The sequence below is a fragment of the Desmodus rotundus genome, chromosome 4 (assembly GCF_022682495.2).
Source record: "Desmodus rotundus isolate HL8 chromosome 4, HLdesRot8A.1, whole genome shotgun sequence".
In the NCBI taxonomy this organism is placed as follows: domain Eukaryota; kingdom Metazoa; phylum Chordata; class Mammalia; order Chiroptera; family Phyllostomidae; genus Desmodus; species Desmodus rotundus.
Genome location: NC_071390.1, coordinates 22,451,087 through 22,478,185, shown reverse-complemented (window position 1 = coordinate 22,478,185; position 27,099 = coordinate 22,451,087). Strand labels below are relative to the sequence as shown.

Here is a 27,099-nt window from a genome sequence, read left to right as displayed (position 1 = left end):
TTTAAATCTGGGCTGGCTGACCCCAGTCTCCATAATCTTTAATTTCGCCAGTCTGTTTTTTCATGTATAAAATGGAGGTAATAATACCTACCTTGTAGATATTTTGTGAGGATTAAGTGAAATAGTGTCTGGGCCACAAGGGCCCAATATATAGGAACAATTATTTTGCTTTCGGCTTCCAAGATATGGCATTCTCCTGTGATGTCTCTCTCCGCTCCTCCATATACTTGTTGGATCACTGTATTTCCAAGGTAGCCATCTTCAGCTTAGGACTGTGTTCACCCTATCTTATTTTCATTCATTCTCCTAATTTCACCTGCGGCCAATACCCTGACGATCCCCCAAACCCTATCACCAATCCAGAGCTCCATGAGTTTAACAATCCAACAGCACACTCAACATATCTAAAGCAGAAATCTTCTCTTAAATCTGCCCCTTTTCTTCCCAATTAGACTGTAAACTGGAACAACAGAGACCATGTTGGGACACAGCTAAACTCCTGGAGCCTAAAAAAAGCCCTGGTGCACAGGAGTTAAATATTTGTCGAAAGACTGAATGAGCTTTTTTATATCAGTAAGTTGAATGCTATAAAAATGGCAAAGGTCCTGGATCCCTCCTCCATCCTAGCTTGTTCAGGGGGAAGGCACCTGTGAGATGCTTGGATAACAGCTGGGCCTAAAGCCCTAGTTCCTCCTGCCACACACACACTACTTCATTTCGATGGTTATAGGTAACATAAAGATAAGGCACCTCCCAACCATGGAAAAGCATGTACATTTTATTTCATAATTTAAATGTTTTCGAAAATGTTGATAAACAAAAGCAATACTTGGAGCTGGATGACAAACATGCTTTTAACATAGGATTTTCATCCTAGAATGTGACCTTTTCTGAAAAACATTCAATTTTAGGCCTCTTGGTACAGGCAGGTTCCATGGGAATGTACCAAAAAGAGGCAGGGAAACAGTCCCCACAGGAGACTGTAATTTCTTTAAAAAACTTCACTCGTCCACAGTGAAGTCAAAGGGCTCAAAGTCTTTCCGGAAGCGGCGAGCCAGGATCTCCTCCTCTTCCTTACTGGTCTGACACTGCCTCCAGTCAGACTTGTCAGGAATATTGAGGATGGCTTCACTTGCCAGGACCTCCCTGCGGAAAGAACACGAAGAAGTCAACATAGACAGTATCAGTCTGAACCCGCCCTCTTACCCCCTGTCCTCTCCAGACAGAGAGCTCTCCTGAGCTCAACATCATCTGAAGAAGGCTCGCAACTTCCTCTGACTCTACTCATACCATTTTCTCTTCCCTGAGTGCCATCTCTGCCATTCTATCAAGATCATACCCATTTTAAGTGACCAGCTCAGGTCCTACCTCTTTGTTTCTTTCTTGTTTTGTTAAGATTTTATTTATTTATTTTTAGAGAGAGGGGAAGGGAAGGAGAGAGGGAAACAGCAGTATGCGAGAGAAACATCGATTGGTTGCTGCTTGCATGCCCCCAACCACGGACCTCCCCTATAAACCTCTTTGGTTTGTGGGGCGATGCCCAACCCACTGAGCCACACTTGACAGTCAGAGCCTACCTCTTCTTAACCCCCTACATCCCAATTACTTCTCTGAACAACCTGAAACTACATTTATTGGTATTTGGAGAAGCAACATGGCACAGGAGAATGAGGACAGGGCTGTGGGCCAGACAGATCAGAGATGATTCCATTCCTAGATCTGCCTCTTGCTGTCTATGACTTGAACAGGTGATTTTACATCTGAGTCTTGCCTATGAAATACAAAAGAACAGTTTTGTGAGATACGGAGCTAACACAAAGCACCAACTAGCTGTGATTACATCCTGCCTTAACTCTGGTTTTGTCATCCCAATTAGGCCATGAGTTAGCTAAGGGCATGGTGCAGAGTCAGGAATCTAAGACCATAATCCACTCTGACTTTCTGCCTCTACTTTTAGGGAATTCAGGGCTACAATAGGCACAATAGCACAGGCTCAGTATCAAAAAAAAATAAAAAGAGAAACAAAAACAAGCTCCATACAGACATATATACAAGCTAGCTTTTAATTGCCACTGCTTTATATTTACTAACTTTTATTTATTTTGCTATATTAGATGTAACTCTATTCGTGCATCTATATGGTTCATTTCCCACTTTAAAGCTACAATAAATAGAAGAGTTGAAAACAAGTCACATGAGTTTTCTAAAGTCATAGGACCCGAGTGTAATTTCTAGCTGCCTGGGCAAGCCTTGAACCTACTTCTTTGGCTGTAAAATGAAGACAGAACTACCCTTCTTGTACAGCAGGGGAAAACAGTCTTTTTGTGTATTTTGTTAACTACAAAGTGCTCTGTAACTGTAAGTTAGCACATTTATAAAAACACTCAGCTATCATGAGCATTGTATAGTATCAGAGAATCTCTGTCTTCCAGGCTTATGTGCCCGTGTGTATCCGTCATCAGTGTCCACATCTGCATCTGTTGCTGAGGCAACAGCAAAGATAATGTCAAATGTTTGAAGCTTTTAATACAGTTGTTCATTTGTCAATTATCTTTCTGAAAATGTAGACAACTACATCTACTGGACTTATCCAATGGTGGCAATCTCTTGGAGGCTTTCCAAATTAGACCAAGAAAAGGGCTCAAGGTTGACTCAAAGCTCAGTTCTAACTAGGGTGAAAAAACAACTGCAAACCACAGACACCAGCATCAGATAATCTGTCCCCCAGATTTTTGATTCCCCTCAATACTCAATCTCTTCTGGTCAGCAAATTCCTGTCTTCAGTCTTTGCCTAGTTCACACCACTCCCTGTATGGTGTTGCTGTTATGTTCTGCCTGATATGAGAAGAAATGAATACTCAGCCAAAACTTTAGGACACTTCAGAATAATGAGGGTAAGGCCTCACATTTTGTGGTCCAACAGTCCTGGATTTGAAGCTACCACTGTGTGACCACGGACAAACGACCTAACCGCTCTCGAGCCATGCTCTAGGAGCCAGTACTCATACAGACGTTTACATTTTAACCCAAATTAACCTTAATTAAAAATTCAGTTCCTCACTCACATTAGCCACATTTCAAGTGCTTAGTGGCCACTTGTGGCTAGTGATTACTGCATACGACAGTGCAGATTTATAGAGCATTTCCATCACTGGGGAAAGCGCTATTGGGTACTGTTCTAAAGCCTCGTTTTCCATACTGGTAAATTGAGATGACAGTACCTACCTTACAGAGCTGGAAGACTGAATGAGGCAATGCATATAAAGTTCTTGGCACAGTGCCGGACACAGAGCATCTGTTTAACTAAGGGTAGCTCTCCATTCCCTAGGCTAGAACTCTGACAGTCCAATGTTTGCCCTCTAAATCTCTCTCTCAGGCTCAACCTCAACCCTTTCATGAAGCCTTTCACCTGTCTGACATAAGCCCTTCCTCCTCTGAATTTCCAAAATACATTGTTCCTCAAAACTCTGTTAGGGCACTTTTGACATTACTGTCATATATGTAAATATCTGACTTGCCCCAAGACTACTGCTTCCTTGGGGCAAAAACTATTTCTTATTTGGCTTTTTATTTAACTGTCCATTCAGTCCACTAGTTTGTTCAGAGAAGGTCTAGTAAAAATATATTTAAAATAAGAAAACTGCACCCTGGCCAGTGTAGCTCAGTTTCCAGGAGCAACATCCTGGAAATTGAAAGGGCACAGGTTCGATCCCAGGTCAGAGCACAGGCCTAGGTTGTTAGGTTGTGGGTTCAGTCCCCCATCAGAGCATGTACGAGAGGCAACCGATCCATGCTTCTCTCCCACATCTATGTTTCCTTCCCTCTCTCTCCCCCTCCCTTCCCTTCTCTCTAAAATCAATAAGCATGTCCTCACATGAGGATAAGTAATAATAATAAATAAAAATAAAGTCAGAAAACTATACAAACCTTCCAAACTGCAAAGGAAAATTCTTTTTAATTCTGTGGAAAAGCTTCTCTCCTGTGTCAAGTTCAACGTAAAAATATGCCGCTCCTGGCTGTGCAATCTAAAGTAAACAGAGCTGCATGAGGATACACAATAGTGCTTTAAAAACCTAAAATCCTAGCTCATCTCTTAAAAGCTTTAATTTGGCAAAGAATTCAATTTAGAAGCACAGAGGGTGTAAGCAGCTACAGACCCCAAGCCACTCGGGGGAACTAGGGTTTAAGGAGCCAAACTGGCAGGCGCCACAGAGGTCCTCCCAGTGGCACCCGTCCTTCCAAGTTCCTGCCTTCGGAAGTGTCTAACTTCTTGCCCTTCCCTGGAAAGCACTGAGGCATTGCTGTAACACCATCTTTGTCTCCAATCTAATGAATACCCCGAGCTCTTGTTCCAAACTGTCACCTGTCTATTTAACATGTTTGGAATGCCTTGACAGTACCTCAGGCTCACGGGTCAGAAACCAGGTTTTTACTTCTCCCTGAACATCCCCCTGCCTTCCTGTTTCACCTGCTTGATGTCAGAGTGCTCTGGGATTTCCAGCAGTTCCATCTGTTGCTCCTGTGCCTGGGTAATGAAGGCATCTTTAATGTCATCAGTGGCGCAGCAGCTGAGTGGCACAGGAATGACCTGGGGTGGGGGTGGGGGAGGAAAAGAGAAATTCTTCATGCAGGTCCCAGAGAGGTCGTGCCTCCTGTGGTTCCTGAGAAATAGCAAATCCATCACAGGGGTGGAGAAATACCCCTCAGCAGAGAGTCTCCTCAGGCCAGACAGGCCCATGGCAGCCCGTCTGTAAGGACTTAAACTCATGAGATAGCCTGCGGCATGTGGGAGCCAACTTCCACACGCCGGAAAGGCTAGAGAGCAGTCTCTTCGTCGTCAAGCCTTTGCCAGCTCCTGTATAATATATGTGGCAGAGTCAAGCCCATTTGAAAACTTAACAAATGTGCCAAAAGAAAACCACCACAGTTACAAACAAATTAACCATAACAATCTCCAAATGGCTGAGCTGCTGGCCCCATTCAGGCTCTGAGACTATTTCCTACGTCTGAGCAGTTACTCACGCTGGGCTTCACACAGGACACCCAATCCCTTCCAAACTGTACCTGTCAAGGCCTAAATCTTTCTTGGAGCCCTCCTCAACTACCCATTCCTTTTCTAAAACAAGGCACTTCCTGTATGTGCAATCCACTTATACTGACAGTGTGCTTCCCTGTGAAGTCTCTGGAGTTACCACTAGACTCTCTAACCTTTTAAATGAACATTATTTAAATTATAATGTGAAAATTCATGTTAAAATTTTAAAATATAAAATATTTAGTTTGGGGGGAATGGTGGGGGGGTAAATGCAGACAACTATAATTGAATAAGATAATTTTTTAAAATAAATAAAATATTTAGGTTTTTGTTGGAATCAAACTTTTAAATATTAATCAAGTTAATTACTGAAATTAACATTATTTAAGTATTTATCAACATATAAGCCCCCTCGGGCCCTTTCCAAGTTTGTGGGCAGAGACCACCTACCTGGAGCTGGAGGTGATGGCTCTTATAATTTCTCTCAAATAGAATACACCGTTTCCCTCGGCTCTTAAAGAACCTTCTCAGCGTAGCTTTGTATTTCTCCACCTCTTCCACCACCTCTGCTGAGAGGTCCACCACTGACTGGTAGTGTCCAATGGGCAGGATAAGGACATGGTCATCAGACAGGCCTCCTTTGGCCAGGGCAAGGTAGCACTGAAGACGGAGCACACAGCAGCACAGTCAATACTGCATGTTTGACCCTTCGAGGAGAAAAGCTTACACAAGGAACAATCTAGGGAGGAGGGGGAGTGGAAAAGAGCTCAAGAGGCCATTAATGGAAATTCTCCGGCTTTTAAAAATCTGATTTAAAGATTACCACAACAATGTTCTCAAGTACCTGCTGAAGAATGAGATTAGATGCAACAAATTTCTATGCGAGCATCAAATGATTTGGGAGCAAATGAGTGCCACAAAAATAGCCTTTTGGCTTCAAACAGCAGAGCTGAAAGGGACCAGGACAACAGACAGGCTCTGAACTTGAAAACAATTTTTCAGTTACTATCACCATCAGCCACAGAAAGATTCCACTTCTGATTTCAAAATGACCACTCTCCCTACAGTAACATCCAATCTAACCCCAAATGCACCCCCAACTCACAAAAAGGACTAAGGTGACATGATTGGCATACAATGTCCCTACAGCTTTAACCTGCTGACTAACCTCTACAAAGTGAAAGCAAACATACCACCTAATGGGGTGGAAAAGAAGAAAGAAAAACCTCAAAGTCAAGTACATCCAATAAGGTAGAAAATGATGGTTCCAACAGTGGATGCTGGCAGCGAAACAGCAACTAAAAACATTTCTGTCAAAACCAAAACACGTACGACTGCTCTGCACTCAGACATCCTTTGAAGGAGAAACCACAGCGAGAAAAGGAAAGCCGATGTGTACCAATGCGGGCCCGCGAAGCTACCGGAGCTTCAGAAAGAATGACCCAAAGTACGCTATTAGCGTGTGGGTTCCAAATTAAGGCTGAAGGAAAGAGTCATTTATTTTTTATTTACTCTGAAGAAGTCCAACAGAATGACAGCACAGGCGGTGGGAGCGAACGAAAGCAGGACTGCCCTTGCTCTGCTTGGCAGAAAGGATCGAGCACACCTACAAAGTTAGTTTTCCAGATGCCTGAAGTTCACCTAAACTTCATAAGCACTAAAAGCATTTTCTTAATTTTTACAATAACCATTTTTGATTGTTTCTTTTAAAAGCTTACTCTAGAAGCCCGAGTCTTCTAGACTTTTCTTTATGTCAGAGGGTCGCCGCTGTAAACAGCAGTTTTATGATGGGCATTGAGGTAACTGAAGCTTGCTGGTCTAGACTAACTAGCGATCTCCTTCCTCCCTTTCAAACTCTCACCTACTCTCTTCCGTACTTGAATTATCTCTTAACTGTATCTCAAATGTATGAATAGGCCCTGAATGAATGCTTCCACCATAGTAAAAATGTGGACTCTGAAGAAGTTACTTTGGACTCTAAGCAGCCTTCCCCTCCTTTTACCCACTTGTGGCCACAGGCCTTGGCATAGTTCTTTGTGTGTCCCTTGAGGAAAGCCGGAGGGGGAAAGTAATGAAAGGAGATGTAAAGGAATGGATGTAGAGAGGGGACTGCAAGTCCTTTGCCAGACACCAAAGATCACCAGAGGTTCCCAAGAAGTTTCCCCCAGATAAAGGACAGTGTAGGGAAGCGTAGACCCGATTACTAGGTAGGTGCTAAAATCCCCACGTGGCCTCATACTTGGGGTGCTGGGCTGGGCCACAATCAAGACTTAGGATGCTTTCTGCTCCTCTAGCTTCAGGCCTAGATGAGAGACAAACAGGCTTCCTCCATTATCCTCTAGGCTCACGCCCTGGGTGACAGAAAACTGACTGGAAAAGAAAGGTCATTTCTCCCTGAGGCCTAAAGCAGCACCTCCTTTCCCCTGCATGGCATTTTGAACCTACTGAAGCTTCCAAAAGAGAAGGCAGTCTCAAGCCTGCCTTACCACTCAATGTGTGAGGAAGAGAAAAATGGCATAAACTAATCCAAAGAGGAAAACAGGGCCAAAAGAGATGATCCAAAAAGAGCATTCCTATAAAAGCAAGAGCTTTTCAAGTCTGCTCTTCTTCTCACTGACAAGTTCATCCACAGGCTCCATGGTCCAACTGTGTCAGCCCATCAGCGCTCCCCCAAGAGACAGGAGCGTGCCAATAGTAACATAAAAATTAAACGTAAACATTGGGGCTATTCAATCTCAAACAATAAAGGCAGGAAAGGGGTGTGACCTAAAGTATAAGATGAAACTGCGATTCTAGTTGGCCAGTATATACAGAAGGCCACACACAATAAGGGACCCTAAGATTGTCAGGGTAAGTTGAGGAAAATGTCACATTCAGAAACCAAAATTAGAATAAATCAACAAAAAAACAGATGAAAGTATCTGTCTGCAGAGGCACCACACACTGAGAAATGGTCGTAAATATTCCTCTCAGGAGCCTCAGCGAACAGCTATTTCTAGCCATGAGTAACAGAAGTGTAACTATAACCCTGAAAATCAAGCTTTTTGCATCCTAAGCGAATGCAAAGGGATATAAGTCTATACGGATCGCAGTGGAATGCGGGTCAAGGACTAGCATTATTCAATACCAAATTGAGGTCTGCTCAAGGAAAAAAGTACCTGGGGAAATGTGCAATAGAGTGACTTCACTATGAGACATACACACTTCATCAGAGTTCTCCACAGCCTAAGAAAGATCATCCTCAAGATCACCCACTTCTCATCGTCTGATTCAGTGCTCACCACGCAACCTTGTAATTATTACTTGGTTCCCAGATACCCACACCAGGAACGTGGATATGGGGATTCCTGTCACTAGGAAGCTACAACCTCTTCTACTAGGCATCACTGAGAATTTCTTGCTTTTTAGTAGTATGGAATAAAAATATAGTTAAAAAAGTATCTAAAAGCATCACCTTAGGAGATCCACACCTATTTATCAGACAGGGAGGAAGGCAGGGAGCAACCTTGTGAAACCGGCACTACAAAACCACAGAATTGCTATAATCAAAAAGACAGACAATAACAAATAGTGAGAAGGTGGAAAAACAGGAAACCTTATACACTGCTGGTGTGAACGTAAGGTACAGTCACTTTGGAAAACAGTTTGACAGTTTCTTAAAAAATTAAAACTTTATTCCTAGGTTTCTCTTCAAAAGAAATGAACACAAACGTCCCCACAAAGACATGCATGCGAATGTTCACGGCAGCGTTATTCCTAATGGCCATGAAGTGGAAACAAGCCAAACGTCCACTTATTGAGAAACATATGGACAAAAAGTAGCATATGTCTACATAATGGATATTACTTATCAGAAAAAGGGAATGGAATACTGATAGATGCTAAGACATGGATGAGCCTCAAGAATATTATGTAAAGAAGCCAGACACAAAGATCACATATTCTATGATTCCATTTGTATGAATTTGTATGTACCAGAGAAGGAACACTAGAGGGCAGACTAGTGGTCGCCTGGGGCTGAGGGCAGAAATGGGGAGAAACTGTAAAAGGCCACGTGGAACTTACGGGAGTGAGAGACCTGTTCTGAAACTGTGATGGGTGCACAACTTGGTGAGCTCACTGAGAACCGCTGAATTGTACACCTAAGTGGGTGAATTTTACAATATGTACACTGACTCAATAAAGTCACAGGAAACAGGTGTCCCCTCCTCTGTAAAAAATCCACGAAAATAACTTACATGTGTGCCAATGTTGACCACCAAATGCTTTTCCACTTCAGGGCTGGCAAGGCAAAACCAGCAGGGACCTGGAGGCTGAGCTTCAGACGGAAGAAAGCCAGATGTTATTACGGTCCAAACACTCCAGCACAGACCCGCCCTTGTCTGATCTTCACGCCCTACAAGGACTGGTAGGCAGCACTGCCTGCCGCAAGGGCTGGGCCTGCTGTGCTCCCACTATGCCTCCGACCCCATCACCACTACCAATGAAACTAAACCTTTATTAGAAAAATCCTGAATTTGTAACCATTCCACACGTAGGTGATCCGCGAGTGACAACCACACATTGACTGAAGTAGCACGTAACTGGCAATAGGCTGCACTGAACTGGGTGTCAGGAACCCCAATCTGAGTCCCGCTTTGCCACTAGCTAGCCACATGACTGGGTGGTAAGTTTTCCCAAGGTCAGCTTCTTCACCTCTGAAACGAGGGGGTGGATAAAAAGGATCTCAATGAAATAGTCTTAAAGTCTTTTCTACCGTTTGATTATCCTATTATTTCATTAGTTTTTGTAGGCTCTTTAGCTCATGTTTTACAGACATGAAAGGAGCTGTGCCCATAATTCTCACAGAACAATCTCAGACAGCTTCGAAGGCAGGCCATCTTTGTATTACTTCATTTTTATTATGGGTCCTAATGACTCACTGCACAATTCCCATTGCCAGAAGAGGCTCTCTTAGTGATGCTGCTTCCCAAACACGACCCGAAATAAGACTGGTCGCTCACATAGGAGACCCCTGGAACCGGGGTACTTACGAGGTTTGCGAGGCTGCTTTGGGTGAGGGGAAGACTTGCTATCTCTGCCTGTGGATGAACGCTTCCTCCCCTGCCTTTCATTTAAATCGAAGAAAAATTGACAGGCTGACTCTTCCTGGAATGGCCCAAGGCAGAAGAGTAGATGTTACTAAATTAACCTCTAGAAAAGTACAAAACATTCACATACAAAGGAACATTCCTACCATGGAATGTCTATCTTTTCTCCCAGCCCTTTCTGCCTATTTTGGAGAAGATGTCTGCATTCTCAGTCATCTCTCTCAACACTTATCCAAATTGCCACCAAATTCATGTCTTTGGAAAAGCAAGTTAAAATCCAAGTTATATGGCAATTCTTGCCTAAAACAACAATATGAACTCATCCAAATTCCTTCCCCTTTCTATCTCAATGCAGTTCTATGCTTCACAGCTCAAAGAACTCTAAGAGCAATTTAATTAAACAGATAAGAAGACTGCTCATAAAGAAAAAAAGCCTCAGAAAGCATACTAATTTTCCCCTCATTGACATTCCTTGTTGTAGTGAGGGGACAATTAATCTCAGGAAAGTTTGTTATTTAGAAATGTCCTCAGAGTGAACCTTATCTACCTACTTGCACTCACTGTAAAATCACACATCACACTGCTACCAGGCAGTTGTTGGATCCTTGACTGAAGAGCTAAGAATAGAGAATCAACTTTGGATTTAAAAAAAAAAAAAAAAAGACAAACTATGAAACTGTTAAGCCCAAGCTACAATTAAAAGCAACAAAAAAATACTGAGCTTACTTAAAATTTAAGGCTTTCTAAACACCACCATGATTTCCCAAGAGAGGAAAAATATTTAGATCCCAGGGATTAAACTTGCCTCACAAATTAAACTATAGCACGTGTAAGGGGCAATCCTGCCCAGAAAATGCCACCTCTCAATCAGAACATACCTCAGGGGCAGGAATTTGTTTTCCCATGGACGCTTCCTTCCCAGATTTTCTGTAAGGGTTTTCAGTGACATCCGGAGGCTGTCTTACCAGTTCTGCTGCATCCATTAGTTTCATGGGGACAATACTAAATGCATAAAGGTACTTTGGAGAAAAACAACATAATAACATTAATGGAAATAGTGTTTACCCAAATGTAGTCGATCTATTTTATTGTAAAGATTTCACAGGAGCTTCTGAAACTAAGTAAGACTAAAAGAGCAGCAACTGGCCATCTGTGGCTCAGAGAATTTCTAGTAAATCAAATGGCAATTGAGTGATCTCTGCAGGGGCCAACCAAGGGCTGACAAGTAATAAGCAACAAGTCAAAGGAGGGTCCCCACCCTCCCACAAAACAAGCATCACTGCAAAGCCCAGAAGGAACTGCTCCACAAGCTTCGAAGACAAACTGCTTCTGTCTCTGAGTCCTGTATCTCCGCGTACTTCGTCAACAGAATCGCGCACCACCATTCCTTTTTCTGATGAAAACTACATTGGACAACTCAGCGTTTCCCTCTGACATTATACAACTCCTGCTGTCTCTGCTGGTAAATTTTCTTAGGGACTGGTAGCAAAGACGTAAGTGGTCATATGAACATCTACAATCTCAGACTAATTACGCAGTAATTGAGAACTTCAGATGAAACGTGAAGATGCTTAACCTCACTACTGATCACGGAAATGCAGCTAATTGAGAATGATACACCATCTTCGTCTATCACTTTCACAAAAATTTTGCACTCCCCAGTGAGAACGTGGATAGAAAACAAACTCATGCATGCACTGCCGGTGTGGGTGTACACTGGAACAAAATTTTGAGATGAATTTAATAATGCTTCCCACATTTTAAAATGTGCATATTCTTTGACTGAAGTATGAGTTGCTTAGGGCTGAGGCTAACACATTCCTGAAAGTAAAGCAAGACTGCAAATACTATGAGTGATACTCAGTCTTTAAAAGGCAGTAAAAAAAATCAGAAATCTAAACTTGCTAAGAATGAATTGGGCTTAAAAGCTTAAGATACTATGGAAAACACAAAATATGTATTTGCTTATCTTTTGCATATACATTGGTTATGGCATGTTACAGTGAAATAATGTCCAGATTATTTATCCATTTTCCCACTTGACTAACCGTTCTGACCTTAGCTGTCTCAATCCACAATATCCTGCTTTTGGCCCTACAGAATGAAAGATGCTCTCAGTGAAGTAAGAAGAATGATGCACTTTTCTGGTAACAGTCTCTTGCATTCACCTGCACTGTTTTCCAGTACAAAGACAGTTTCCAGGTATCGCTAAGATGTCTCAAAGCCAAGGAGGGCTTAAGTGAATCCTTGGGAGGAGTTTATTATTTCTGCTACATAAAGTGCTAAAAGAAGCAATGTAAGAGTACCTTCTGAGGCAAACTCATGAATACCTGCAGAGACAACCACATGGGCATGGGAAGAAATATCATTCATTTGAAATTTTGTCTTTGTTCCACTGGGCCTATTTTTCCAAACGTTTCTCTAAAACCTCCTACAAAAAACCCGAGAAAACCTGACCTTTTACTACCGTGTGTTTACAGAGGAGCCGCCGAGGAGCTGGGGCACTGTGGCTGGGGAGAAGAGATCTGAATGCTAAACTGGGAAGGAGAAACATTTGCCAGGCAGGCGATGATTATCAACCTACCCCTAAATACTCAAATCTTTACCTTTTTCTTTTCTGGATTTCCAACATTTGCCAAAGCTATGAACCTGGTGGCATGCTGTGCATTTTCTTGCAGAACGATGTGGTTTCTATAATATAGTTGAGAGATAACAGGTTACCAACAAACTTTACCTCTGATTTACATTTATAAAATATGTGGACTCCATGGGGCCGTAATAAGAGTCCCGGGTCCATCACCACCAGTAACATAATCTCAGATGTCACCTGTCCATCCAGTAGGATAATCATCCCTACCTCCGAGGGCTGTTGTTAGGGAAAAATGACATCATGAATCTGAAAAGCATAAGAACTCCAACTTTTGATTTTAAAAGAGTTGTAAAATTGGCAACATGTTGATAATTGCTAAGGCTAGGTGATGGGTACAGGAAGGTTCACTATACTGTTCTCTCTTCCTTTGTGCAATAAAAAGTTACAAATAGTCACATGTAGGATTTCATTTCTCTAGGAAAAATATAAAAGTACATGAGTATCTATTTTTCATAGAAAAAATATCGGCATTGTATATACCAAAATATTTTTTAAAGATTTTATTTATTTATTTTTAGAGAGAGAAGAAGGGAGGGAGAAAGAGAGGGAGGGAAATATTAATGTGTGGTTGCCTCACACGCACCCGCTACTGGGGATCTGGTCCGCAACCCAGGCATGTGAGCGGAAGGGGAATCGAACCGGCGACCCCAGGTTTGCAGGTCGGCACTCAATCCACTGAGCCACACCAGCCAGGGCATACCAAAATATTTTTGAGCTTTTGTATGTTTATAAGTATTCTACATTAAGCAATTTATTATTTTTAATTTTTAAAAAATTATGGCATTCTACGTATTTTTTCTTCTTCGTGAGGTGACCATTAATACACATGCCAATGCTTAAGAGTTCTTTCCTTTCTTCATACTGCAGGTATTTCCTGAATCTATCACAAAGTATACTTCATTTTCAAAAATCTCGCATACCATTTTATATAAATACACAGATACATGTTTCATATTCACATTATTGAAAGAAGTAAACCAAAACACAGTCTGTCTGCGACAACTTGTTTTAAAGAGAGTAAGCACCTTCATATTTGGTAAACGGGAATGATGTCAGTACAAGGTGAGCATCATGCTGTCTCAGGTGCAACTTTCTCCCACTTTCAAAGTGATTCAAACAAGTTTACTCATAATTAAATGGAATCTTTAACAATACATAAAGACAGTAAGGAGTATGCTGCAAAGCATCTTTCTTAGTGCAAGCAGCGACTAGTACAGTGACCTCAAGAACCGCTAACACCTTCCACTATTAAGCTATATTCAGACGTAGTAGGCAAAATAATGACAACCGCCCCCCCCCCCGAAAAAAGCCCATGTCCTAATCCCACAGCCTATGAATGTTAGCTTAAACAGCAAAGGGAAATGAAGACAACAGATTCAGTCACTTGCTAATCAACTGACCTTAAGATAGAGAGATGGTCCTGGATGACCTGGGTAGACCCAGCATAACCACACGGGTTGTTAACAGTGGAAGAGGGGAGTAGAAGACAGTCAGAGGGAAGTGGCTATGGAAGAAGGTAAGAAGGATGCAACCAGAGCTGTTGGCTTTAAGATGGAGCAGGGAGCCAAGGGAAGCAGGTAAATGGTCTCTAGATGCTGAAAAGGGCAAGGAAACTGACTCTGCCCAAGAACCTCCAGAAACAAAGGCAACTGGGCCAATGATTTCTGTGCCAAACTTCTGACCTACAGAACTGTAGGATAGTGAATTTGTATTGTTTTAAGCTACAAAGTTTGTGGTAATTTGTTAGAGCAGCAATAGAAAACTAATACCACAGGGAAACTGCAAGTACAGATAAAAAGGTTGGGAAGATGTTTCCCTCATTATTTTAAAATAAAAATGGCTGATGCAGGATGCTACCTCTGATACATTTTTATCATGGTAAGTAGCTCCTCAAAGAAGCTTAAGACTCACAATACAGCTCTGGGTGGTGTGGCTCAGTGGACTCAGTGCTGGCCTACGAAACAAAGGGTCACCAGTTCACATCCCAGGCAGGGTACAGAACTGGGTTGCGGGCCAAGGCGTGTGAGAGGCAACTGATAGATGTATCTCTCACACATCTATGCTTCTCTCCCTCTCTTCCCACCTCTAAAAATAAATAAAATCTTAAAAAAAAAAAAAAGGCAATACAGGGATATAAAGCATGGACTGACATAATTCTAGGTGCAAATGTTAGCGGAGATTTAACTATATTTTTATTATTATAATTATATGGGTTTTTGGTTAGCTCTGGTTAAAACATTATACAGGGTTTTTTGTTGTTTTTTTTTTTAAACAGCTTTATTAAGACTTAATTCATGTACTACACAATTCATACATTTAAAGGATGCAATTCAATAGTTTTTAGTATATTCACAAAGCTATCAACCATCACCACAATCTAGTTTTAGAACACTTCATTATTACTAAAGGAACCCTGTACCTATTAGCAGTCACTCACCATTTTCCTCCAACTAGCCCCTCACAACCACTTATATTTTTCAGACTATAACATGCATCCCCCCGCCCCCCGCAATTTGGGAGGAAAATGGGGGTGTGTCTTATAGTCCACATGTAGCTTACCTGGCTTCCGGGGGGGCGGGGGCGGGGGTGGAGCAGGGTTTTTTCCCCCGATTTTCCCCCTCTAAACCCTGGCTACGTCTTATGATCCAGTGCATCTTACAGTCTGAAAAATACGGAACTCTCTCTACTTATCTGCCTATCCTGGACGTTACATTTCAGTGGAATCAGATGTGATCTTCTGTGTCTGGCTTCTTTCATTTAGAATAACGTTTTCAAGGTTCACTCATGAAAAGGAGTGGAGCATATATCGATACTCCATTCCTTTTCCTTCCTGAACAATACTCCATTAGTATTAGTATTAGGGAGCTCCCCTTTGTAGTTACCCATCCATCAGGTGATAGACATTGGGGTTGTTGCCACTTTTTGGCTGCTATGAATAATTATGAGTAACGCTATTAAAATCATTTGTGTATAACTTTTGTGTTTTCATTTTGCTTGGAACAGGAGTGGAATTTCTGGGTCATACAGTAACTCTACATTTAACCTTTTAAGAAAATGCCAAACAGTTCTGCAAAGCAGCTCCACCATTTTACATTCCCACCAGCAAGGTATGAGGAGGGTTCGATTCCTCCACATTGCCTTGCCATCACTTGCTATTATTTGCCTTTTGGATTACAGCCATCCTAGTGGATGTGAAGTGGTATCTCCTTGTGGTTTTGATTTGGATTACCCTAAGAGCCAATGATATAAGCACTTTTCTGTGTCCATTGGCCACTGGTATATGTCCTTCAGAGAAATGTGTATTCAGATCTTTAAAAGTTGAATAGGTTTTTAGTAGTTTGTTCCCATAACCTCTGTTTTTAGTGCATGGTTTTCAGAGGACAAGAAAATTTTCTGGAACGCACATATGGAGATAATAACAGAAAAATCTCTACTACCTGTGGTTGTATCTTACACTGTGGTACTATGGGGAAAGGGCAGATTATTTTCTTCTTTTTGCTCAGCTATATTTTTTGAACTTTCAACAATATATATATTAATTTTGTGTCAAAAAATTTTTTATAAATTATTTAACTTTATCACTTGTAAGTCACTGGTTTTATTTTCTCTGCAATACATCCTTTAAAAACTCCACCTTCAAATTCAAACTAAAAAAAAAAAAATCAATTGATACAAGTTCTTGATTCTCAAACTGAAATACTTCTAAAATGATTATACTGAGATTAAGACTCTACAGAGCACTTTTTGACCTGAGCAAAATAGGAGTTACTGTGTTGCGTCAAGCTATGAAGATTAAACAGCATTGCTACTTCAGACCCTCAAACCTTTAAGGGGCTCTACATGGTGCAATCCCTTACATTTCAAATTAGGAAAAATAACCTCAAAGAAAACGAATGATTTGAGAGTCACTAATTTTGGTACCTCAGTAACTAAAAAGAACCGAGATGGTATATGGCTGAAATGAACGTGCGAAGTTACCACAGAATATTCAATGTAAATTCTTCAAAAAGTCAAAAAGAATACAGTGCTACTCACCGATATGGAAGCCTCTCATAATAGGTCTTTTCCAAAGCAGCAAAATGATACCTTGGTTTCAAGCCTGTGGCAAGACTGGAGACCAAAGCAGAGCCACATTTTTTGGTATCTACTTCTCCCTAGTAAACAGAAACTCAGTCATCTTAACAGACCTAAGAGTAGCCAAGAAACGCAATAAATAAATAAATAAATAAATAAATAAATAAATAAATAAAAAGATGCTTTGAAATGTCTTTGAAATCTGCATGTGGATACAAACGTGGGCAGAATGTGCATAGCAGTTCCACACTATGGCAGTCAGAGAATCTCATACAGGGGAAACTGGGCTATTGTGAATGCAGAAATAGGAACAACTGCCAGAAGCCAGAGGTTAAAAGGTAAGTCCTCCATACCAATACCCAAAACGGGGTTTATTCAACCTATGAAAATCCTTTTTGGAAAGTACGCTCTCTTTCTGAAGCCCGGAGACTGTGCTGCTATAATCTGCATCGCTGTGCACCTACAGTTCGGACAACGCGGGTCGTCAACGCACAACACAGAACTTAAAGCTGGCTCTCAGAGCCCCTAGGACCTACAGGAGACTTGGTATGGAATAGTCAAGGGTTTCATCACATAAGCATGCAATCCTTTATTTTGCTTTAGTTAAAGAAGCTGAGGTTTGTGGAAGGGCACACCATGCCCTTGTTATAAAGTTTGCCAAAAGTCAGGCTTGTTTCCAGAATATCTCTAGCTTCCATGAACAACAAATTATGTGCTCTCTCATCCATAATGTTAATTATGAACTCTAAGAGAAGGTACTAGCTGGAAATGAATTAACAAAGTTAACTTTCCACTCAGCAAAGCAAGAACTCCCTTGTGTCTTAACTTGCCTCCTTCAGGATTCTGAAGGGCAAGGAATTGGGCCTTGAGATTAGTTGTATTATCTTAGGTAGTGGTGAACTACACTGTTTTCTTTTCCCTATAAATGTCTTGCATGGTTATTTATAAACTTTAAACAAAATCTCTTTTTAGCACCCCCAAAATGAAGGAGGCTCTTTCTTCTCATCCTTCCTTACAGAACACCCCATGTGTCTTTCTCCCTTCCACCACCAGCTAAGTAGTCCCCTGGGTCTTCCCTAGCTTCGCCGTCTGTTCTGTGCTGCAATCAGCACTGTCCCTTGTGTTCCAGGTGAAGAATAACCCTGGATTTGTGGACGGGGAAGAGAACATTGTCCTTTTTCCTTTCAACATCCTTCCTGACAATGCCTGGTATCTTCTTGGCCCTTTTGGTCATAGATACCTTGTGCTGAAGTGGCAGGGAGTGCTCTACAAGACCCTTTTCTGAATCATCACTGATAACTTTGCATCTATCAATTGGTATTTGCCTCTAAATGCATTCTTACATGTCCCTTCACTGAAGCTCAGCTGATGATTTCCACCCTCACACACAACCTTTCCACATCTTCCTTAGGCTTATTTCCACCAATATAGTATTTTTCAACCCATGATAGCTATTACTCACCAACCTGGGGCACACCCTCTTCTTCATTGCTTATAAAAATACTAAGATCAAATGCCATGGTGAGCTCCAATGCATCCCAACATTAAAGGTTTCACATTAGAGAAACCAAGTTTTCAACATTTCATTTCTTATCTTTAGGTCTTTAGATCACTTTCTTTGATCCCATAATGATTCCATGTATAAAAGTATTTTAATGGCAAAAAGCTATAATCTGGAATGGAAGGAAAGAAAATACAATTGCAGAGCCGCCACCTGCTATAAATCTTTTTCAATGAAAATTAGTGAACCCTCAGAACATATTGAGAGGAGGCTTGAGCAAGGGAACCTGAAGCAGAGAATACAATTTAAAGAACCGTTAATTTATAATTGAGATTTCAGCAATCTCAGCTGTGAATCAAGCTTTCATAAGATCGATTTTTGCTTTGATTGGTTAATATAGCTTTAAATATCTTGAAAAAAATTCACAAAGAAATTTCTACTGAAAAGTCTTAAGAGCTGAAATATTTAATATAAAGAGCAAAAGAAGCTCAAATTAAGACAGTGCAATTTGCTTGTAGAAATTCCAGCTGAACAAGTACTACTCACAGAAGAATTCCCAAAGTTCCCCACATACTTGGGCCAGGGGGATGTGAGCAAGATATCGACACCCTTAAACTGGGGTGTGGAACACAGCATCGTTCGCAGAGAAGACACATCCTTGGGACTAAAACTGTAGCCCGGGACCGGCTCATGTAAAGACTCCGTTCCACTGAGGTACACGATCTGCAGCCCCGAGCTTCCAGTAAAGACACCTTTCCGACCTGGGTTCAAAGAAAAATGGACAAATTTCAGTCAAAGCTGTAAACTGAAATGTCATTATGGTGATGAGCATCTCTCCCAGGCCAGGCCTCTCCCACCTCCATGCCTTTCTACATGTCTGAATGCACGGAATCTCCCAGAACCCCCCTCTGGCTGCTGGGTCCCATGCTGGAAGGCTACAAAAGTATTCCTGCTCAGCATGAGCAGCCCTCACGCGGGGCCTGCTGAAGCCCCCCAGCCAGCCTATTACCCCGGTGCTAATGCAAACAGTTGGAAAGCACTGATTAAGAGAAAGGCTTTCTGCCTTCTAGAGGAGATTCTACACAGACTAAAAGAAGCCCAGACACCTGGATATAGGGAGAGGTGATTAAAAGAAAATAATAACTGCAGTTTGGAGGAAGGTAAGAGTCTAGAATAGGTGTACTCCTTGTGCAGGCAGCAGCTACCAACTGAAGGAGAGCACTTCAAAGGAAAAAATTAGAGACTCTACCCTTTTCTAAATTCACTCCTGGCTTGTGCCTTCAAGACCTTGCTCCATCAATTTTCACCTTCCTTTCATCTAGAGAGTCTCTTCTTTGCAACTGGCTCTTTCTATTCAGGAAATAGAATATTAAACATACTAATGAATATACATACTAATAAAGGCACATACTGATTAATAAGCACACACACTAACTGATAAAGGAAACCTCCTCCTCTTCAGTTTCAAATCTGTGAGAATAGTCTGTCCTAAGTGTTTACCTCTTACTTAGTTCCTTAACCCCCTGCAATCTAATAGTTTCCCTCTCCCATCATTCTCTTAAAGGCCACTACTCACCAGGGGTCTCTACTCAGAGAATTGTTCTCTCTTAACTTAGTCTATGAACTAGGTAATATCTTTAACTCTCCCAAGACTCCTTGAATTACTTTGACCTCTCTGCCTGCCTCCTAGGTGTAGAAATATGGCCCCCCACCACAAGATACTATCATCTGCCTGCCTCCCTTCTCGTTATTTCTTACTCAACAATCTGACCATCTTCTCAGCTTTATTTCTTGTCTTTATGAGACCAGTTCCCAAAAATCTATACTCTTCAACACCAACTTATTTACATACTCTGGAAAGATCATATGCCACTATTATGCTGGATGTTCTGCCAGCACTTCAAGCTCAGTATTACATGTTCACTATTAAGTTCATTGTTTGCTCCTCCTACTGGATTCCAAAAAAATCTTTCCCAGAAATAACCCAAATACCTCAGCCGCCCTTTCCACTCCTGGCACTGAATCCACGTGGTAAAACGGCCGTCACAAATATCTCCAGCAGTGGTCTTAATCCAAATCTAGCGACTACAGAGACAGCTGCAGTGAGTCAGGCCCGCGTTAAGCTACAGCAAAGGGATTTCCAAATGTGTGTCTCACTACTGTGGTTAAAAATAACAAATAAAATCTGTCCTCAATTGCTTGCCTAGAAGAGCCCAAGATGATTGAAATACGATGAAAATGCTTACAGGATGGCCACAGTCAGATGAAGAGAATCCAGTAAAGGCCAAGACGAACTAGGGTGGGAAGGGAGGAGAAGGGCATTGACAACAGGGAAAATGCAGAAGCCTTCCAGAGAACTGAGGGACCAGAAAAGAGGAAATATGAAGAGCGGAAGACCAATTTTAGGGAAAAGTGAGCTGAGTGATCCAAGAGGCTGTCAGCTGACAACAGGTGAAGGGGAAACAACACAGCCAAACAGTGAGAAAAATCACTAAGAGAGATTCAGGGCAGGTGGGAGGGAACAACTTTAATCTGGAATTAGAGGAGCAGACCCGGAACAGGAAAAGGACAAAGAGAGTGAAAAAACCAAGGGTCAGCACTAAAAACTTTGGTTTGCAAAGGCTCAGGGAGACCTGAGCTACAGCTATTCAGGAATCTAATTAAGTAAGCTGCATGTTGTATGGTGAGACCACAGACATAGATCTTTTTAACATAATTTATACCTTAAATACTCTCTCTCTATATATACTGTAGTCGAGTTCATTTACTCCTCTGTTTGGCTAAAAGAGTATATATTTGGCTGTGGGAACACAAGGAGATTGGAGGGAGGAAGGACCACAAAGGGAAAAAATGCTACAGTCTTAAGGGTACAGGCACAGACTTTGGGGAAGAATCCTCCTGACCCCCATTCTCTCAGGTAGTAATGGCAGAAGAATCCAGCTACAAATTTCCTAAGAGACTTGACTATGTTCATTAAAAACACCAAAAATATCAACTTACCTAGATAAGTAATGTTTTCAGCTAATTCACACCCATCAGCATCTTGGAAATACTTTACTGTCTCCTGGTTATTGGCACCCAGCACATACGTCTGAATAGGAGCTAAAGAGAGAAGCAGACATGACACCAGAGTTACCAGATTTGCTTTGGAACTTGAGAAATGCTTCCCCATAGGAAAAATAATCATAGGAAGAACTGGAATATGATCACCAGTTCGGATATCCTACACCCAACCTTGTGGCCTGATTATTAAATGATATCACCAAGAATGGTGAAGTGGCATCTTAAAAAGGACGGTCAATGTATAATTAGGAAAACACAGACCCTAAAAAGTTTAATAAAAAAACACTAATCCTGGAAAAATGAAAGAACATACAAGGTGTGTCCAGAAGGTACCCAGCCATGATATATGAAAAATACAGACATTTATTGAAGACACAAGATACAAGAAACATTGTATACAGGACACTGACGCCTCAGTCCCCTTCAAAGTAGGACACTGGGATCTCACACAGTTCTCCCAGTCACCATCAGCTGCCCTGTTATATTTTCCTGAATCTCAACGGTCTGAAATCTCTTCCCTTTCAAAGGTGATTTTAGTTTTTGGAAAAGCCAGAAGTCTCAGCGTGACAAATCTGGCCTGCAGGGGGGCTGAGTCACCTGGGTGATTTGATGTTCTGCATCAAAAAACTCTGCATGAGACGGGATGCATGAGTGAGTGCATTGTCATGATGAAGCTGTCAATCACCAGTTGCCCACAGCTGCAGCCTTCTGAATCATCTGAATAGCTTCCACAGAGGAATGTTCAAGCTTAACATAAAATTTGATGCAGATTTGTTACTCTACTTGCTCAATTTGAATGCAAAGGCCACACGGTACACATGCTCACTCAGTGGTGTCTACCGCCCCCACTGATACAGTGGAGTCGTCACTGCTCGTGCATGCGCATTCCAGTCCACTCTTCTTGGCTGCCAGGTTACATCGATGTTGTACAAAACTGCTCTCATTACATTGACAATGGCTGGACTTTTTCTGGACAGACCTTGTATATGGTTTCATTTTTTCAATTCCTGCCTAGTTAAAAGATAATGAGTTTTCTGGAACTAATTCCAACCAAATTCAAAAGGTGAACATTTAGACGCATATGCATCCTTCTGAGACTCATGCAGAGCTCAAAGGGAAATTGTTAAATAACTAACACTTGTGAAAAGCAACCCAGAAAAAACTGTGTAGTCTTGAAACTTTATCAGAAATCATTTGTTAAACAAAAATAATTTCTATACCTTTTTTGATGCCAGTTTTATATTCCTCCCATTCAGCATCTGGAGTGGAGCCAAAGAAATTTCCTACACACAACAGCAGCTAAAATGAGTTTTTTAAACAGATATATGAGATTCATTTATATCAAATAGTGCATAATTCACAGTAACATTATTCAGCTAATTATCCTAAGTAATGGTCTCAGACCAAGTTTTTTCCTTAATCAATTTGCATAATTCTTTAGTAACAATTGTAGGAATTACTAAATTTTGTGTCAGTGACTGCCAAATGCAAGTTGGGGTTGGGGGATAAGGGGAGTCCAGAGAAAAATGAAGCAATCAACCTTGAAGATCCCCCTGTGAAATATAAAACTTTAAATATTAGATACCTTGAGAAATACAGGGCGTAAAAAAACATTTCCTGCCTATTGTCTGTACTCAGCCTTTAACCCAGTGAACACATTATCCCCACACTGAGAATATTCTTCTGTACTCTAGGAGTTTACAGTCTAGGCGGCAACCGCACACACATTTAAGGCTCTCTGGTTTGTGAAGCATTTGCTCATGTCATCGGACTTAATCTACACCATATGCTCATGAAATACATCTGCGCTTCCCAAACCCAGTGGTCAGGGTCACTTAGCAATGTTCTGCTAGTCTGTTTTTACATTTCTGTACAGTATTCAAGTAACAGGGTTGAAATCTTAAAAGTATAAAAAGGTAAACAGGTCTCCCTTACCCCACTACTCTGCAGCTGCTAAGTTCCTATGCTCACAAAAGGTCCCCAATCTAACAACAGCAAAAAAGGAGTTATGTGTTCAATCAACAAATGAAAAAAGGAGGCCAAATTTTATTTTAGTATGTTGACAGTAAAATTAAATTCAGAAAAAGGAAGCATCTTACGTCAAAGTTTCCACTTTTCTTCTGAATTGCTCGAACTCTATTAAATAAAACATCAAATTTTCCTTCAACATCTCCACAAGCCAAGCTGCAAACAAGAAATAAACATTAAGGCAATTCAGGAAACACGAACAGGCCTGCCAGGTCTCCCCGGGTCACGCAGATACGTGATCTGGTCTCTCTGAGGTTACCTGAGACATTCAGTGCATGTGAACCATTACTGACCACTGGGCACTTCACCCAAAGGTCTCACCAACACCTTCAACTCATCCTATCCAAAATGTACCTTATCATTTCCTCCAAAATTGAACCAGCATCCTCCCCTCACTTCCCAAGTTTTGTGGATCAGTCTATCACCAACGCGGTCACAGTCAAAACTCTCCCCTCCAGTTACCAAGCCCCATCGATCCCTTTTCCCAAACATTGTACACATCCTCTCTGTCCTTTTTATTGCCACTGTCATTATCTTAGTACAGGGCTTCAATCATCCACTGAGAAAAACACAGCCTCAACTCCGACAATACGCTAAGTGCAATAAACCAAGTACGGTGCTAAGAACATGTTAGGAGTACAAAGAGGAGGAAAACAGTTCAAGCCTCAGAGTTTACAATCAGGGAAGGGGAGATATTCTGATAGCCATAAATTTATACAGGGTGGGGCAAAAGTAGGTTTATAGTTGTTGGCATGGAAAATAATACAATAATTAATAAATAATATTATAAGAATAAACTCTGTGCTTTGCAAACTCACAACTGTAAACCTACTTTTACCTCATCCAGTTTAATAAGGGCTATAAGTAGGAGGTACATGTAAAGTGTTATCGGGCAGGGAGGCAGAAAGTGGCAAGAGCTGAGGTTCATGAGGCAGACTGGCCCTAAATTGGGAAGTAACTTGTCCTATTATCTCATTTCTGAGTTTTAGTAATTCTGATTTATACTGTTTTTCCACTTATATCATTTTCTTAATGTCTTTCAACTCATCTTGAAACATATTTCTTACTGTTCTGTCATTATGTCCTTCTGGTGTGCTTTTATTGCCCGTATCACCAAACATTTTCCAGCTGGGTAATGACGTGAGCACATCTGTTTTAGAAAGATCGTTTCAGTAACGGAGTGAAAGACAGTCTGGAGGAACAACTGCCTATAAGCAAAGTTATCAGTGGAAAGGGCAATGTCGAATGAAATTGGGGGAGAGATAGACACATGGGAAATTTAGAATTCTGAAAGGCTGAATACAAATTGGAGGAGGAATGGAGGAGAGTTGAGGCTGAGTGACTGAGAGCCCTGTGATAAGGCAGGGGCAGCATGAGAAATATAATGAATCTGGCATTGGATACAAAGTAAAGAATCCGCTTACATTTCCTCCCAATGCCTTCTCTTCTTCCTGTCCATCTTACATAAAGCCAACAATGTTCTTTCCTCAAAAACATTAAGAGAACTCCACTGCATGCAGAAGCACAGCCTTCCACAAGTCCCCTGATTTATCTTCCCAGCGCTTCTCCAAGTTCCCCTCACAGATACCTTCAGTATTGTCAATCTGGTCACTTTCTGCCTCTGCCATTCCCTGGGGTAGTTATTCCCCTACCAGTCCCACTGTACCCTTCCTGAGTCTGAATTTCTCCCATGCCTCAAATCCTGGCACATGTCTCAAGTCTTCCTTACCAGGTCAGAAAGTCACTCTCAAAAATTCAGAAACCCGGCGGAGTCGGAAATAGTGCGGTGGAGGAAGACTGGGGCTGGGATTTCAACCCAGGCGTGGCAGCCATGTGGCATCTTTTTGGGACCACACGGCTTGGGCAGAGAAGAACCATGGACTTCTATTTCTTTTTCTGAGACACGGTACCCCAGACTGGGCAGAGGGGGAAGGAAGGATTGTGCATTTGTGGGTATTCTAAAGGACTTTGGGATCTCAATGAAGACATTAAGTCATTACTCTTAAGTTTGTATAACTCTTTAAATAAATAATCCCTTTCCTTGTCACCAAAAAAACAAAAAACAAACAAACAAACAAAAACCACTTCAGAAACCCATATTGCATTTCAGAGCAAGTTCTGTAATAACCTATTACACATTTTTTTATCTTTTGCGCACCATCTCTTCTAGGAAGCCCTCCAGGCCCTATCAGTCACCAATTTCTGGGGCTCCCACAGAATCCTGCACTTCCTCTATCATAGTAGCTGTCACATGGAATTATAATTATTTCTGGGAGAGCCAATGGTTCAGTTTGTACACCATAGGACACTCAGAATTCATCATCTCCTCATCTGGCCCTTTTCCAGTGTTTCCTATTCCACTGAAGAAAGAAGAAATCTGGGACCCCGGCAGTGCCGACCTCTTCTTACAACCAAAATATTTCCAAGCCCTGTTGAATTCATCTCCTTAATAAACCATGAATCTCCCTGGCTGGTGTGGCTCAATGGATTAAGTGCCCGCCTGTGAACCAAAGGGTCCAGGGCTCCATTCCCAGTCAGGGAACATACCTGGGTTGCGAGCCAAGTCCCCAGTAGGGGGCGCGCGAGGGGCACCCACACAATGATGTTTCTCTCCCTCCCCTCCTCTCTCTCTAAATACATACATATTTTTTTTTAAAGAAAAAAAAAAAACCATGAATCCCTGCACTTTCCTTCTGCCATCACTCTATCTAATCCTAGCTGTCCTCTATTTTGGCTCTAATTTGTTCTTCACATTGCAGTCAGAATCACTTTCCAAAACGAAAAGTTGATCATGCCAAGTTGGTATTAAACATTTTAATGACCTTTTTTTTCAGGATAAAGACAAAAATATTATTTAAGGCTCAATCCTCACTTCTCGTATTAGGCCAAATACTCCTACTATACACCCTCTCGGCACTATGAATTTTCTTCCTGACGTTCATCACTACTGTAATTTTACACATATCTGGGTTCTTTGATTACTGTCTGTTTTTCTTCACTATAAGCTCCACTGAAGCAGGAACTCCATCTGTACAACATCTAGCACACCGCAATTATTCAATAAATACTTGTCGGATGAATGGAAGTCCTCTCCGCGGTCCTAGCGCCTCCCTTCCCATCCTCCCTCGACAAGCGTGCTCCAGGGCGGCCCTATCCACCCACCCTGTCTCCCTCTGCCCGGGGCCTATCAATCGGCCCCACGCCTAGATCTGGTTAGGTAAATGGAGTGCGGGGAGAAAAAAAGGGTAAATGATGCGTCAGGGCAGAAGCCAGCATGGCCTGACATGGAAGAAGCCCAACACTAGGAGCTTCCGCTTCCCTTAGCGAGTATCTCCGCGAGTTCCCGCTCGGAAGCGAAAACGGCCGGGGAAAGAAGCAGGCCGTGGCCAGGTGAAGCTGTGATCGGAGACCACAGCCCACAAAGATGTGAACCAAGCTCTCCAGCCGCCGCTGCGCTCGTATCCCTGCCCTTCCACCCGCCCTTCCCGTCTGGAGAAAAACCCCGGCGGGTAGACGCAGGCGCGCGCACACAGAGGCTTCCCATTCGGAGTCACTCACAGGCGCAGCGGTTTCTGAGCCATCGGTCCCCGAAACAGAGTTTGCGACCACCACTGAAAACTAGGACGCCGCACCCGGGCTCCTCCGACAGATGCTTCCG

The 27,099-nt window shown here is 41.9% G+C and overlaps 1 protein-coding gene and 1 non-coding gene across 5 annotated transcripts; both read right to left on the bottom strand.

The window, feature by feature from the left end:
* Positions 1–758: 758 nt before the first annotated feature.
* CWF19L1 (CWF19 like cell cycle control factor 1) lies at positions 759–27,099 on the bottom strand. 4 transcript variants are annotated; one of them, XM_024555743.3, is made up of 14 exons: positions 27,000–27,099; positions 23,513–23,597; positions 22,634–22,712; positions 21,351–21,452; positions 18,897–19,111; positions 16,811–16,929; positions 12,732–12,816; positions 11,004–11,144; positions 10,069–10,183; positions 9,274–9,353; positions 5,486–5,695; positions 4,469–4,588; positions 3,928–4,025; positions 759–1,146 (listed from the first exon to the last, which is right to left on the bottom strand). In XM_024555743.3, exons 1-14 carry the CDS (start codon positions 27,020–27,022, stop codon positions 1,002–1,004), a joined length of 1,617 nt encoding a protein of 538 aa, XP_024411511.2. In that variant the 5' UTR covers positions 27,023–27,099; the 3' UTR covers positions 759–1,001. The 4 variants fall into 4 exon arrangements, with proteins under 4 accessions (XP_024411511.2, XP_053779059.1, XP_053779061.1 ...); XM_053923084.2 differs by having other exon boundaries at positions 22,634–22,696; positions 27,000–27,047; XM_053923086.2 differs by lacking the exons at positions 21,351–21,452; positions 22,634–22,712; positions 23,513–23,597; positions 27,000–27,099 and adding exons at positions 19,600–19,700; positions 20,343–21,285.
* Positions 4,782–4,929, bottom strand: LOC112300537 (small nucleolar RNA SNORA12). Its single transcript, XR_002974414.1, has one exon. It is a non-coding gene; the product is annotated as a small nucleolar RNA SNORA12 (small nucleolar RNA).

Excerpts from the sequence above, each read along its gene's own strand:
- CWF19L1 (XM_024555743.3), bottom strand. The coding sequence starts at position 27,022 with ATGGCTCAGAAACCGCTGCGCCT. Across the intron at positions 22,713-23,512 it reads AGAAAAGTGGAAACTTTGAC|CTGCTGTTGTGTGTAGGAAA; the intron begins GTAAGATGCTTC and ends AACTCATTTTAG. Across the intron at positions 9,354-10,068 it reads AAAGCAGCCTCGCAAACCTC|CTCAGCCTCCAGGTCCCTGC; the intron begins GTAAGTACCCCG and ends TTCCGTCTGAAG.